Here is a 15,679-nt window from a genome sequence, read left to right on the forward strand (position 1 = left end):
GGGAAATTTCAAGGTGGTACTCTTGGCCACCAAGTTGCTCGGGTTAAGAACGTCTTAACCCATTTAGAGCCGATGCTGTAAACACCTTCTGAATCCGGACCTAGGTCTCGGAATGATTTAAAATGTCGATTTGAAGAATTGAGAAGAGTATACATATGGCTATATACTTTACATAGCAGCGGCAACCCAGACTTGTTCCTGCCTTAATGGGTTGATACATGGGTGCTGCTCTTTTCCTGCTGTTTGCAGAGCCGCTACTCGTGGTCTGTGATGAGTAGCACTGACCTTTTAGATTGCCTTCTGGGGGTGACCAACGAGACAGGGTCCCTAACCCTGGACTTAATGCCAGCATTGCTTCTCTGGTGGTGTCACTAGATGAAGCCTTCGAGCTAGTATGTCTATTGCACATGGCCGCACGCAGTGTAGAGTCACTGGTCTGCCAACTAGATCCATGCCACGGCAGCTGGACTGGGACGTGTTGGACGGTCCCTTAATGGTCACCTCATCCTGGCCCTCTGGCCTGCGCGCATTGATGCGCAGGCACGGCACCTATGGGTGATGCTTGTTCTAGGCGTTAGCTTACGTGGTAACTAACTACCCTGATGATGTTGGGGCCTAGTGTGGCCCTGAGGGGCGGCCACGGCGGGTTAGTGAGCCCGCCTGGCGACCCAGAGCCCCTGGATGTCCCGGGTTCAATGCCAGATCCGGCCAGCAATGTGTCCATGTGTGTCCCGGTCTGAGCCCCTAATTGCTCCCCGAGCGCTGTAGAATGGCTGCTCATTGCTCCTAGTAGCAATAAGATGGGTAAATGCAGGGGACACATGTTGCGTATGTGCAACTGTACAGCTGAACTAGCTTGCACATCAATTATAGACTCAGCATTCTAACAGGCCCCACTTTCAGGGAAGTACAGTGGGACACTTAACACTCTGCCTGTCGTTCCAGGCCGGATGTTTGGGCCTGCCACCCAACAGACCTTGCAGCATAGTGCACGGTGAACAAGCAGGTTGGTTCAACTGAAGGTTTCTCCTTGATTCATGATGTGACTGATGACGGGGGTGGTTTTCGCTTGATCCTCGATCTCAGACCTACCAGCTGCCTCTGGTCATGTATGCTGGGCACAGTGGATGTGCTCCAGGCGGTGCCAGATTGAGAATGGTCTGCAAGCATGGCCTTGCTTAAACTCTTAGAGCTAATGGGGGGCTGCCGGACAGCTTCCACTGACCTGTCTCGTCTTGGACGAGTACAGTGCTGCCAGCCAGTCCCTCTGGTTGTTAGGCACACCGAAGCGACATAGACAGTTGCTTCTCTAGGGCTGCTTTCATTGCACCCTTTTACATGTTCTGTCTATAATTTCTGGGGCTCGAACCCCAGAATTCTGCCTACCACCGTGGATACGGTTGGGTTACTGTTTCAGTTATGTACAGGCATTTAAGTAAGAGCCTGCTTCGCTCTACTGCCTACCACCTCCAGCCAGTGTCTGTGATGTACTGGGCCAGTGTTCAGTGGACTTGGCCCTTTGGATGTTTAGACTTTGTTCGTAACATGATATGTCAACAGTCTATCTTCCGACCCACTAAGGGGTCGCTCGATCCAGTCAGTCTCTGCAGGAGGTCTGGCCTCATCATGCTGGTTTCATAGCAATGCTCTTGTTGGGTATACAGTCCAGGCGGCGGACATGCTTCCCATTTAAGCCTCTTGGATCCGATGATGTTTCGTATCACTGGGCATATGTACGGCAGAGCAGGATCTTTAGCCTTGAGCGCTTGGCGCGTGGCCAACTGTAGCTCTCCCTTCCGGCACTGACCGTTAGGGCAGGACACTCTGGCCCACCCCTGGCCAGGCGACTTCTTGTAAGTCTTCTCTACACTGCCACTTTTGGTGCCGTGTATTCTTCACAGGATAGGCAGAGGCAGTCGCACAGTAGTATGGTGCCACCATACCGGTCAGGAAGTATGAGTTTCCATGTTTCCGCCTCAATTTGTTTTTCATATTGGGCGGGCTATACGCGACTAGAGGTTCGTTTTTGGTTACCACTGCAGCCGAATCATCTACTGCAGCTTCTCGATGAAGTGCTTTGGCCTCCCTACAGAGACAGAATCCCCTGTCACAGTTTAGGGAGAGGGTGCATTCTCACCCGGGTCACCTTCGGCTGCGTAAACTGACCACTGACAATCATGCCTATTGTCCGAACCCTACTTGATTCTTGTGCATCCTGCACCAGGGCGTTGCACGCCAACACAAGTAAACTGTGGTTTAGTTGAGACAAAGCACCACCATGTTGCTCTGTGTTTTCAATACCTGCCTGTGATATTGGCAGCCTTAACCTCTCCACCAGGAGAGTAATTGTGATTGAGAACTGTTGTGCCCAGTACGGGCCCTGAGAGCCTATTATGTTAGACCTACCACGTGCACTTGGTGGTCAGAACGGCTCTTCATTGGCTATGATGGCTCTAATAAAGGTTGCGCTCTCTCTGGACAGCGCCTGTCACACTTTATTGTGGGTATGCCATCAGCCACACTGACGGGGCGAGCAATCGTCCCCCCTACCATCTGATACGAGGTACCACTCTACCAGGTTTGGATGGACTTTGTCCCCAGCCCTTGGATCGGGCCGTTCTCAAATGGCTATCTGCTAGTACCATTTGCCCTCACTGCGACCCTACGGAAGTGAGTAGGTTGTCTTCAGGCCCTGCCCGGTGCCTGAGACTGGGATGCCGATGGGTCTGGGTTTACCATTCGCCAATCCCTCTTATGTCTTCAAGGACTTTCTGCCTTTCACGTTGGCTAGCCTATCATTTTTAGTTTGCTCCACAGCCAGGCACGGAGCATTCTAGTACCTGCCTATTGTGCCCTGTCCGGGCTCTGTGGCACGGCATAGCTGTGATGGCTGTTTGGTTGTTTTTGTCTGTGATAAAGGGCACAGGAAGGGCTGTGCCTTGATTCAACAGAGACTAACGCAACACTTAGAGGTACTTTGATTGTTGCGTTGAGGTAGAATTCTTCAGTAGGCCTCAAGGCCTCCCCAGAGGCATTTTGACATGCCAGACCAGGGGGTGGACATCTGTGCTGCAGTGCAGCCAAATGGGCTCAATCTGTTTTGGGCTTTTGCCAAGAGTCAGCCAACCAGACTCTCCCTCACCCTGTGGTGACGGCTGTTTGGCTGTCCATTAGATCTGCAAACCGACCTCGGTAAGCGCAGATTCCTCGTGACCATGTTGGTATGAGTCATCCAGGTGTTGAAAACACCGCCCCTCTGGCGGTCAGTAGGTATGAAATAGAACGAGAGTTATGTATATAACTACGGTTCTATGAATACCGGATGACCGCCAGAGTTCATTGTCACTCGGAATCCCGACGAAAAGATTTCATGAGGATGAACCCTGTGAACTGGGCAACTATATAGGTGGCTCACGCCCACAGGGGGTCACGAGTGACAGTGTTGGTATTAATATTCGACCTCTGCGCGTGCGCGCGATGTATATCCAGGTGTTGAAAACACCGCCCCTCTGGCGGTCATCCGGTATTCATAGAACCTTGGTTATATACATAACTCTCGATTATACTGATGGCCATGCCCTCTGGTTCAACTGGTTATTTCCCCTTGCTGTATGAGTCCTCATGTGTCTTTTTAGGGTACTCAACTGACCGAAGGCTTTGCTACAAACATTACAAGTGAAGGGCTTTTTTCCGGTATGAGTTCTTGTGTTCTTTTAGATTACTCAAAATACCAAAACCTTTGATACAAAAATTACAAGTGAAGGGCTTTTCTCTGGTATGAATCCTCATGTGTCTTTTTAGGGTACTCAACTGACCAAAGGCTTTGCTACAAACATTACAAGTGAAGGGCTTTTCTCCGGTATGAGTTCTCATGTGTTCTTTTAGATTAGTCAAAATACCAAAAACTTTGCTACAAACATTACAAGTGAAGGGCTTTTCTCCGGTATGAATCCTCATGTGTCTTTTTAGGGTACTCAACTGACCAAAGGCTTTGCTACAAACATTACAAGTGAAGGGCTTTTCTCCGGTATGAGTTCTCATGTGTTCTTTTAGATTTCTCAAAATACCAAAAACGTTGCTACAAACATTACAAGTGAAGGGCTTTTCTCCGGTATGAGTCCTCATGTGTCTTTTTAGATCAGCGTTGTCACGAAAGCCTTTGTTACAAACATTACAAGTGAAGGGCTTTTCTCCGGTATGAGTTCTCATGTGTTTTTTTAGATTACTCAACTCACCAAAGGGGTTTCTACAAACTTTACAAGTGAAGGGCTTTTCTCCGGTATGAGTTCTCGTGTGTGTTTTTAGATCACTGTTGAACAAAGCCTTTGCTACAAACTGTACAAGTAACTGGCTTTTCTCCTGTATGAGTCGTCATGTGTGCTTTTAGGTTACCCTTTTGACTAAAGACTTTTCTACAAACTGAACAAGTAAATGTTTTTTCCCCTGTATGGGTCATCATGTGTCTTTTTAGATGACACAAGGCACCCAATCCTTTGCTACACACTGAACAAGAGAAGGGCTTTTTTCCTGTATAACTATGAGTCATCATGTGTCTTTTTAGACTTCCCTCATGATTAAACCTTTTGCAACACACTGCACAACTAAAACTCGTCTTCCCTGTGTGACTCTGCATGGAGTGAGTTTCTTTCGATGGTTTCAGGTCCCGAGACATCTTGTTGCTCAAAGACAATCTCTGTCCTTCCACACGTTGTGTCTTGTGTGACCTCAGTTTGTTTAAATGTGACTGATCTACACTGGGCTGCCACTCATCACAGTCTTCAGTGATGTCAGATTCAGAACAGTGTGAAGAGAGGAGCTGCTCATCACTAGCTGGTTGTGATGTTCCACAGTCCTCTACATCAGCTTGTGTTTTCATGTGTTCAGTTGAGGTGCTGGCTACAGGCTCTGTTCTCACCATCATCATCATCTTCACTGTTCACTGCTAGTAATGTCAGCATTGGCCTATCAACCTCTTCTGGTCTTTGAAGTAGCTCATCCTGCTCATCTTTAATGTGTGGAGGCTCTGGTTCCTCCTGTACCAGACTGGAGCTCCTCTCCTCTTCAGAGAAAACCTCCTCTTTACACACAGGGAGGTGCAGGACGTCTAGGGAAAACACAGGGAGGTGCAAGGAGTCTAGGGAAAAGATACAATGAGAAACGGTAAAAGATTGATATTATTATTTGTTTCATGCAGAGTTTCCTCTGTTACATGAAAAGCTAGTGCACACAGTAGTTCTCAGGTGCAGTTCTCAACCATGGAAAATAAAGTATTCACTATTCACATCGGTTAAAAAAGCTTGGCTGTTTTTATTGCGCTCTAAATTCCCTAATGAATGATGGAAACACTGATGGATCAGATGTTTTAACTGAACCCTAGTCCGATTAATGGTACATTCAGATTGATCTAGGAGTCAACACATCGATGCAAATCACATTGTTAATGTAAAAACCGATTACCGATTCACCGGTTCATCTTCACATCCTTAGTACCGACACACTTTCACCCGATGATAGCTCCACAAGAGTGGATCTCAGAATCCTTAGATTTAACCCTTCAGACTCCATCTTAGCCGTAGCACATGACTAGTCTTTACCACCATGCAGTCTTATGCAGAGGTTAAAATGTAATTTAGATAGCATGTTATTTAGACAGATGCTGGGTTAATTTATTGACCTGGCATCATACAGTTTGTCTAGTTTCAATGTACAGATTATTTATTAGTGTGACCACACTACAGTTATTGTCACACTTTATTATTCTTCTGGATGCAACCGGGTGCTGGCAAGGAACTTAAGTTTAGATATTATGACTACGCCACCTTGAATGATCAAGGAAATTAATACATGTCCGGTAAATCGGGTTCCCCACATAAACAAGTTCGAGACAAGGGCTTGAGACAAGTTCCCCCAACCACAAGGAGGTGTTTTATTAACCTTACAATGTAAAACACTTTATATTTATTATATTTCCTAATTCAAAGCATGTGCATTACAAAAGCCACAATATACAAGATAATTGAATGTTACAACCTCCTAATATAAAACAATATATTCTCAATAAAACAAACCCACTGCATTCAAGGCCAATGGGCCAGGGGAGGCAACAGTCGACCAACCAACAAGGGGAGTTAAACTAGGAGCTAACCTTACCCAAACTGACAACCAAAGGACATAAACTAAACACACAAACTTCAACACAAAAGCATGCCGGAGAAAGAGCGACACCGTGCAGAGAGGTGCTCGCGTTCACACAAAAGTCAACCTTACTATGTCATGGGTAATAGTGATCCTATGTGCACCCCTGTAACTGGTCGGCTGCACCCCTCGGCCCCAGTTGACTCCGGAATGGCAGTACAGTCCGTCACAGTGTTGGGGAGAAAACAAACAAAACCAGGTATTAACAGAAGAAATGGCTCAATAAACAATAAAAACAAACAATAAAACTCAGGCTAAACAAAACAGCAGTGGTGATAACTACGGAAGTAGAGACAGACATTTAGTAAGAAGCAAAATAAATAAACTAAATAAACACCACAACAAATAATTTACAGTATATACCTTGGCTTGTCTGTGTTCTTTCACATTATCCCTCTTGGAACATGGACTCGTCACTTCAGGACTCGAGACACATGACCTCAACCTGGGAGTAACAAAATGATTAAATACTACTTAATACAATTATCAAAAATAACCATGCATCAATGTTGCTCACCGAGTCAGGGAAAGATAAGAACACAAAACAATGAGACCCAGGTCGGAAGACCCACAGCCAGGCCAGCAACAACAAGAGCCTATGTTTGGTAGACTGGCTACAGATACTCACTCTGATTGACAATGAGGAAGTGCCAGTGCAGGCATTGTATGGTGGTCCCTGAGGCTAAACTCTGCCTGGCTACACGGAGTAACCAACCTAACTTCCGCTAGGAAGTCAGGTTTGCCGAGCTTTGCATAATGTTTGTAGTAGCTAATTGGCTGTTGTTGGTTACATAACCAATCTATGTTTTACAATCGTTTATAAAGACATGAATTCCCTTGCAGGGGCAGCAGACCAAACAATCAAGCGTCATAGAAAATTGAACAGAGGTTGTAGCAAAGCGTCAAAAGACCAATTATTCAAGCGTTACAGAATTTCCAAATCACTTAAAGATCTGAAGGACACATCGACCAACACAGGGCTAAACAAGGGAAAACATTGATCCAGGCACAAAACAACAGACCCATCCACCGTAAGCGTCTGAAAGATTCTAGACAGGATTAGATTCAGGGTTGGGGACAGTGTCTAAATTTATACGGGCGCGTTCGTCATGCAGTCCCACATGCTACCGCTCTTCATTTCATTGTCAAAGTATTTGTATACTATGTGCAGTGACAATACATTGAATCTAATCTAATCTAATCTACCGCTCGAACATGAATGATTTACAGAGTGGACCCTGGGTTAGGTCGCAAATTAAAAAAATATAACCGTTTGTTGCAAAAACATGATTTTTAGGGGATATATCCCCTCCGACTTACTTACGCATGATCACAGGAGTAACATGACATTGTAATTGGTTGACAATATTAGTGGGATGTAAGCGACTACGGCAACCACACTGAGACACTACACTGCAGAGTATTGGACTCGAGACTCGATGACTCGACTCGAGTCCGACTCGAGTCATTGATTTGACGACTTGCAACTCGACTTGGACTTGAGGGTAAAAACTTGAGACTCGACTTGACTTGGAAGACAATGACTCCAGACTCGACTCGACTTGAGACAAGCTGACTCGGACAACTTAAGTAACCGGCCTGTCCGGCAGAGTATTGGACTCGAGACTTGATGACTCGACTCGAGTCCGACTCGAGTCATTGATTTGACGACTTGCAACTCGACTTGGACTTGAGGGTAAAAACTTGAGACTCGACTTGACTTGACTTGCCCACAACAGAAAAACTTGAGACTTGCTTGAGACTTGGACCAAATGACTTGCTACTCGACTCGGACTCGGATCGGAGAGACTCGTGCAATTGTCTGCTACACTGTCTCTATACATTTGATGAATGTGCTTACCTTGCTTACTGTAAGTTGCTCTGGATAAAGAGCGTCTGCTAAATGCCTAAATAGTAAACTGTAAAGAGCTTGAAACTTACTGAGATCTATGTGGTCTTCAGGTTCCTGTTTAAGGTGGTCTTCAGGTTCCTGTTTAAGGTGGTCTTCAGGTTCCTTTTTAAGGTGGTCTTCAGGTTCCTGTTTAATAGAAACAGTGGTGTCTGGAGGACTGATCTTCACCTGCAGACTGGACTCCACACACTGGTCTGGAATGAAGGAATAGATTAAGGACTTTAACAATAAGAATTTTGATGTGACCTGGATAAGGACTTTATATGATGGGACACGAATAATGGCTTCAATTAGGGATGTTAAACGACTCATATTTGGCGAGTTGCCGTGTCGTGGCCATTTACAGACGTGTCAATCGATTTTACTCTTTTACTTTTTCAATCAGTTGACAGGAGAGCACAACTGTGCATTGACTGTGTTCCTTTAAGTGCCACAAGTTCTGCAGCTGCACCCATCATGTTTAGAATTTGCATCAAGGCCCCCCACGTTAATACAAAATCACACACCGTGTGAACTGAGTGGTGCAAAACTGTGTGGGGGTCCCCGGAACTTCCAGACCCACAGGAACACGGCCAGGGTGGCGGGCCGGTTCCGGCATGCCACTCCGTGTCCGAATCGGTCGAGAAATGACAGAGTTACCGTGCGGGGATCCCGGGGGTCCCTCTACTGTACTGTACTGTCACACCCGAAATACTCATATATATATATATATATATATATATACAGTTAATGTGCGACACTTGGTGGTGAAAAACGATATTGCCGTGCTCGGACGGACCCAGCCAGCCAGCCAGGGACCCAGGGACACACAAAGCTCCGCAATGGAGTGGTTGCAACACTCAAAACTAAAACTAAAACTAAATGTTAATCCGTACGCTACAGCAGTAGGATGGCACTCTTCACTAGCCTCACATAGCCAAACGAATCTGCCATTGCAAAAAAAATAAAGAAATAAAATACATGCAGTGGTATCGTCTGCGAGGCTAAAGTTCTATTCATAGTAGGGCTGGGCGATATGACGATATATATCGTATAGACGATAGAAAATGTCTATCGTGAAAAATGTTCTCTATCGTTTATATCGTTGTGTCGCAAAACAAGCGTTACGGCAGTATTTTACGTCACAGCGCCCAGCCATGCTGTGCTGTTTTTTCATAACAAACATGAAGGGAGATGATTGCTGACGAGATTCAGAGCGGAGTAACACTAAAGTAACTGGCCATTCACTTTTATAAATGCAGGTTTCATGTTGGGTCAAATTGATAAACTGCGTGAGCCACGCATGTTTTACACAGTTGCACAATTGAGCTTGTCCGTCGGGTGCAAACTTCTTCTACGTCTTTCCTCTTACCTGTCTTGTTTTATTGTTCCAAATAAATTATTCCATTTGAAAAGTCCTTAATTCAGCAACAGCTTCCAACAACAACAACACCACAAGACGCTAACTTAAGTTGTGATCATAACAAATAAAAAAAGGAAAATAAAAACATCCACTCCCATACGCACAGCTGGGCATGGAGAGTTAACGACGCGGTCGCGTTGTCTCTCACTCTATCGCCTGTAGTCAATTAAACATCGTTAAGCTTCCCAACGTCTTTAACAAACTACACTACAACTACAACAGAACCTATACAGAGCTTAAAATGAACTGAAACAACTGTGGCAGTGAGTGACATGAGGTATTTATTTTTTCCTTAAGACAATTGAATGCAGACACAGGCCTGTACTTCTGTGTCTGAATGGGAAAGTCTTATTTCTTTATTTTTGCTTTTTAATTGTCATAATAATAATAATAACTATTATTATTATTATTATTATTTAATTTTGTATTATTTTTGTACTTGCTTTAGGCCTGTCTATGCATGGGCAGGGCATCAGTATTATATTCATATAATTAGACTGGATATTGTGATTTTACATATTGTAATTGGCTATGTGTGTCCCTGTGTCCGAGGACGGAAATAGCATAATTATTGTCACCACCAAGTGTCACTGTTGTGCAGCCTAACACACAGACAGAGGCCAGGGAGGAGAGCTTGTACAGTACAGTACAGTACAGTACAGTACAGTACAGTACAGTACAGTACAGTACAGTATATTGCTTGCTCTGGGTGGATCTTTGTTGGTTGTAAAGTGTCTTGAGACAACTTGTTGTGATTTGACACTTTAATAAAATTGAATTGAAAATTTGAATTGAGTACAGTACAGTACAGTACAGTACAGTACAGTACAGCACAAGTACAGCCCAAGTACAGTACAGTAAAGTACTCAGCCTGAACAAAAATCTATTTTTTAAATTAAAAAATCGGTATCGTAAAAAATATGCTATATCGTGAGTATATCGTTATCGTGATAAAAAAAAATTCTATATCGTGATATGAGATTTTGTCATATCGCCCAGCCCTAATTCATAGTCAAGGTTTCGGTGAAGGTGACCACTGAAAACTACAACATGACTTCACGCCGCAGTCTCTGTTTTTACTAAATACCGTTTCGGTGGTCACCTCTTCACCGAAAACTGGACTATGAATAGGCCTCAACTCTTCACAACCCAAAATAGTGAGCGGTTATTTTCCAGGACTCTGTCGTCAACGCTGTCAGCTGCTCTAGTGCAATGAATGTCACTTGTCGTGTGTGTGGTTTTGTTTACTCCCCTGACTTCCTGCTTGTGCATAGCGTGTGCAGAGTTGACGCCTTGACGGCCAAGGTGATGAGGGGAAAGGCTTCCGTGAGCCTATGGCACTTCTCGAATCATCTTGGTCGTCCTCTCTGTGCACTATGCGCAAGCAGGACGTAAAAAACGCACACACGGCGAGAGACGTGCACTACACTAGAGCAGCACAGAGATGGAGACACACACTGAGTTACCTCTACATCTGGAAAACATCTGATCTTTTTGAGTGGTGCAACAACTCCTATAGACAGCTATGTGTGTCCCTGGCTGGCTGGCTGTGTTCAAGCACGAAAATGGCGTTTGGTTGGTTTTCACCATGGATCAAGCTGGAATGACCCAGAGTGAGCGAGTGAGCGAGTGGCCGAGATTTTGGGTATTGGAATTTGGCACATCTGATCTTTTTGAGTGGTGCAACGCCTCCTATAGACAGCTATGTGTTTCCCTGGATGGCTGTGTCCGAGCACGAAAATGGTGTTTGCTTGCTTTTCACCACGGGTCAAGCTGGAATGACCCAGAGTGAGCAAGTGGGAGTGAGCGAGTGGCCGAGATTTTGGGTATTGGAATTTGGCTTTAGGGTTCAGCATTGGTGAACTATGACCCGGCAGTGATAGGCACTAGCCAATGGGAGGACAGATACACCCTGTGTTCACTCCACTAGGCGGGGTTTCATTCAGTGATCCAGCAGCACTAGAAATGCAAGGGAGACGATCCAGAGCAAAAACAACACATGCACTCGGATTTCAATAAATGTAAACCTCTTTATTTGTGGTGAATGGCCTGAATACCTAGCACTGTTTACCACATCCGGATAGCTTAGGTTAAAACAAAACAAAATAAAATAAATCAACAGGAAGTTATGCACAACTTTCACTCAAGGTCTCATAGGACACTGGAAACAGGTGGATACAGGGGGATTATACTAATGGCTATGCCCTCTGGTTCAGCTAAATAATTCCCCTTGCTGTATGAGTCATCATGTGTCTTTTTAGAGTACTCAAGTCACCAAAGGCTTTGCTACAAACTTTACAAGTGAAGGGCTTTTCTCCGGTATGAGTTCTCATGTGTATTTTTAGAGTACTCAACAAAGCAAAGGCTTTGCTACAAACTTTACAAGTGAAGGGCTTTTCTCCGGTATGAGTTCTCATGTGTGTTTTTAGATGACCGTTAACACTAAAGCCTTTGCTACAAACTTTACAAGTGTAGGGTTTTTCTCCGGTATGAGTTCTCATGTGTCTTTTTAGATTACTCAACTCACTAAAGGCTTTGCTACAAACTTTACAAGTGAAGGGCTTTTCTCTGGTATGAGTTCTCATGTGTTTTTTTAGAGTAGCCAACTCACAATAGGCTTTGCTACAAACTTTACAAGTGAAGGGCTTTTCTCCGGTATGAGTCATCATGTGTCTTTTTAGAGTACCACTGTCTCGAAAGCCTTTGCTACAAACTGTACAAGTAACTGGCTTTTCTTCTGTATGAGTCGTCATGTGTGCTTTTAGATGACCCTTTTGACGAAAGACTTTTCTACAAACAGAACAAGTAAATGTTTTTTCCCCTGTATGGGTCGTCATGTGTACTTTTAGACTTCCCTCATGATTAAACATTTTGTAACACACTGCACAACTAAAACCTTTCTTCCCTGTGCTACTCTGCATGGAGTGAGTTTCTATCGATGGTTTTAGGTCCCAGGACATCTTGTTGCTCAAAGGCAATCTCTGTCCTTCCACACGTTGTGTCTTGTGTGACTTCAGTGTGTTTAAAAGTGACTGATCTACACTGGGCTGCCACTCATCACTGTCTTCAGTGATGTCAGATTCAGAACAGTGTGAAGAGAGGAGCTGCTCATCACTAGCTGGTTGTGATGTTCCACAGTCCTCTACATCAGCTTGTGTTTTCATGTGTTCAGTTGAGGTGCTGGCTACAGGCTCTGTGTCCCTGTTCTCGCCATCATCATCATGTTCAGTTTTCACTGCTAGTAATGTCAGCATTGGCCTATCAACCTCTTCTGGTCTTTGAAGTAGCTCATCCTGCTCATCTTTAATGTGTGGAGGCTCTGGTTCCTCCTGGACCAGACTGGAGCTCCTCTCCTCTTCAGAGGAAACCTCCTCTTTACACACAGGGAGGTGCAGGATGTCTAGGGAAAACACAGGGAGGTGCAGGGAGTCTAGGGAAAAGACAGGGAGGTGCAGGGAAAAGACACAATGAGAAAAGGTAAAAGTTTGATTTTTTTTTCATGCAGTGTTTCCTCTGTTACATGAAAAGCTAGTGCACACAGTAGTGCTCAGGTGCAGTTCTCAACAATGGAAAAAAAAGTATTCACATCGGTTAAAAAATCTCAGCTGTTTTTATTGCGCTCTAAATTCCCTAATGAATGATGGAAACACTGATGGACCAGATTACTGATGTTTTAACTGAACCCTAGTCCGATTCATGGTACATTCAGATTAATCTAGTCCGATTAATGGTACATTCAGATTGATCTAGTTCGATTATTGGTACATTAAGATTGATCCAGGAGTCAACGCATAGATGCAAATCACATTGTTAATGTTAAAACCGATTACCGATTAATCGGTTCATCTTCACATCCTTAGTACCGACACACTTTCACCCCTGATGATAGCTCCACAAGAGATCAGAATAACTCACCCCTTCAGACTCCACTTTAGCCATAGCACATGACTAGTCTTTACGACCATGCATGTGTCTGTTGCATTGTCGTCAACTAAGAACACTGTCGGACGTCATAATGTAGTTGACTTACTTTACTCTTGTTAGATTAGAATTAATAGGTGAATTAAAACAGTTGAAAAAACTCATGAGAATCGTCCACCACACACACACACACAAGAAATGTAACCATGTTTACCAACCTGCTCTGTGTAGTCTGATGTGTGGCTGTAGCATCACGTCCAGCAGTTTGTTCTGTTTCTCCAGCAGAGTTGCTAGTGTCTCCATCTCTCTCTGGAAGAGGTTGTACATGAACTCTCCCACCGCGCTGACGCGCTCCAACACAAACACTCTGACATTAAGCGTCACACTACAAACATCAACACCACGCTGTTTGTCCAAAACACACAATATCTCCTCTCCCACCGATGTCATGTGTTCATTTATCTTCAGCCGCACATACTGACTACTTTTACCTCCTTTAGGAGACATTTTCACATGTGTAAAGCTCTCGGTTCCTACTGTAATATAGCCTACCAATAATGTGTAAAATGTGTCTTTTCTTACGTCGAGGATCACAAAGAGGTTCCACAACTTTCCGCCTCTCCGATTCCGCCATTATGGTTGAAAATAAAACCACACACATTTACTTCCGTGTCAACGTGTCACGAGCATGCGCAGCAAAGGATGCAGGCGCTGCTGTCTGTCGCCACCTGGTGGAGGACGTTTGTAACTGTTACTGAATACAAGGATGGTGATTGGTGATTGGAATTCTTTATAGGAATAATAACCCCTTATGTCTCTTTCGAGAAGGTCCTAGACACAATACAATGTTTACACTTTAACAACATAAAGGAATACAAACAAATAACACAGAAACTACAACAACCAAATCAACCTAACATTAACAAATAGGCCTATAGGCCTACAAATCATTGGGTTATCACTGGCACAAGTGTGAGAGAGAGTATATTTCTTTTAAAATAAAAAAGAAATACAGTCCTCATATCTGTATACAAATTGCATTATCTTCATTCTTTCTTTCTTTCTCTTTCTTTATTTTATTTTTTTCCCAACTATACTATACTATACTATACTATATGTAAACTCTTCATTTCCATTTTCCAGCCATTCAGTTGCAAAAAAATAATATTTTATTTATTTATTTATTTTTTAGAAATGTATTTGGGGACCCCCAAAATAATTTGGCGACCCACCGAGGGGTCGCGACCCACGGGTTGAGAACCCCTGTCCTACCAGACCCCAGGAAATTACATCTGGCCACAAAGCATCATGAGATCTACTGAATGTGAAGGGGGATATCAATCAATCTTTATTTCAGACCCAGGAGGATCCATATCACAAACAATACAATATAACAGTAAATATACTAGGATACTAGGGGGATGCCATAGAGACACACGGGGACTACAAATGTCACGCCCCCAAATGAGACAGCGGCCCCGAGGCATCATAAAATACCCTCATTTCACTGGTTCATTACTGAGGCTGTAGCGATTTTTTTGTGTTCTAATAAAGTGTCCCATATGTTTGATTTGTCCTTTTCAATGTCACATACCTGCCATCTCAATATACATCCCACAATGTACTATAATATATACTCCACCAGTTTGTGAAAAGTGCTAGCATTGTAAATCTCAAGTCAAAGTGGTCGCACGGTATATATATACGTCACGGTTGCATCCCTTGAGGTTTTCAATACCCAGATATATTTGTTGTATTTCGTTTTTTTACTATGTATTTGTTGAAAATGATCTAAAAAGTACCTTGCAAGACTATTATTAATACTCATCTGGAGAATTCACTAGGTAGTTGAAAATGTCAGGATGTCACTCCTCCATTTAGCTGTGTTATTTCCCAAGCAACTATTCAGCCAAGTTAATTATACAAGTTGACAGCGGTAAAATACAAAAAAACATTGTGCAGCAGTAGGCTGTACTAAAAAGTATGTTGGAGGAGAAGCAAACCATGCCTACTTAGGAGACCATTTGTAGGATTTGTACCATTTTGCCTCTAGTGGCTCCAACCGGGATCGACTATCTTTGTATATTAAAAGTCTTTGGTGTACCTTCTGCACTTCCGCTTGACTTCCGCCTTGTCTGTGATACAGGTCGCTCCAATGAATTGCAACGAGGTATCTAGCTTTTTATATCTCTGTTAAGGCTCATACATAGTCTGGATTTTCGAACTACAACATGACGTCACAAGCCGCG

The 15,679-nt window shown here is 43.9% G+C and overlaps 2 protein-coding genes across 2 annotated transcripts in view; both read right to left on the reverse strand.

Annotated features, from left to right (window-relative positions):
* LOC306934163 (uncharacterized protein) overlaps nt 1-14,041 on the reverse strand; it is a gene marked incomplete at its 3' end in the record, with an annotated part of 363,058 nt that extends 349,017 nt beyond the window's left edge. Inside the window, exons 1-2 of the mRNA XM_079516681.1 lie at nt 13,649-14,041; nt 8,137-8,301 (exon numbers count right to left, since the gene is read on the reverse strand). Coding sequence (XP_079372807.1) covers nt 8,137-8,301; nt 13,649-13,937 — 454 coding nt within the window. The 5' untranslated portion in view covers nt 13,938-14,041. The remainder of the gene's footprint in view (nt 1-8,136; nt 8,302-13,648) is intronic.
* Nucleotides 14,042-14,102: 61 nt separating this feature from the next.
* LOC306934170 (uncharacterized protein) overlaps nt 14,103-15,679 on the reverse strand; it is a gene marked incomplete at its 3' end in the record, with an annotated part of 36,167 nt that continues 34,590 nt past the window's right edge. The window contains exon 5 of the mRNA XM_079516692.1: nt 14,103-14,158. Within this exon, the coding sequence (XP_079372818.1) occupies nt 14,103-14,158 (56 nt within the window). The remainder of the gene's footprint in view (nt 14,159-15,679) is intronic.

Source organism: Electrona antarctica (assembly GCF_951216825.1).
Source record: "Electrona antarctica genome assembly, chromosome: 2".
NCBI lineage: Eukaryota > Metazoa > Chordata > Actinopteri > Myctophiformes > Myctophidae > Electrona > Electrona antarctica.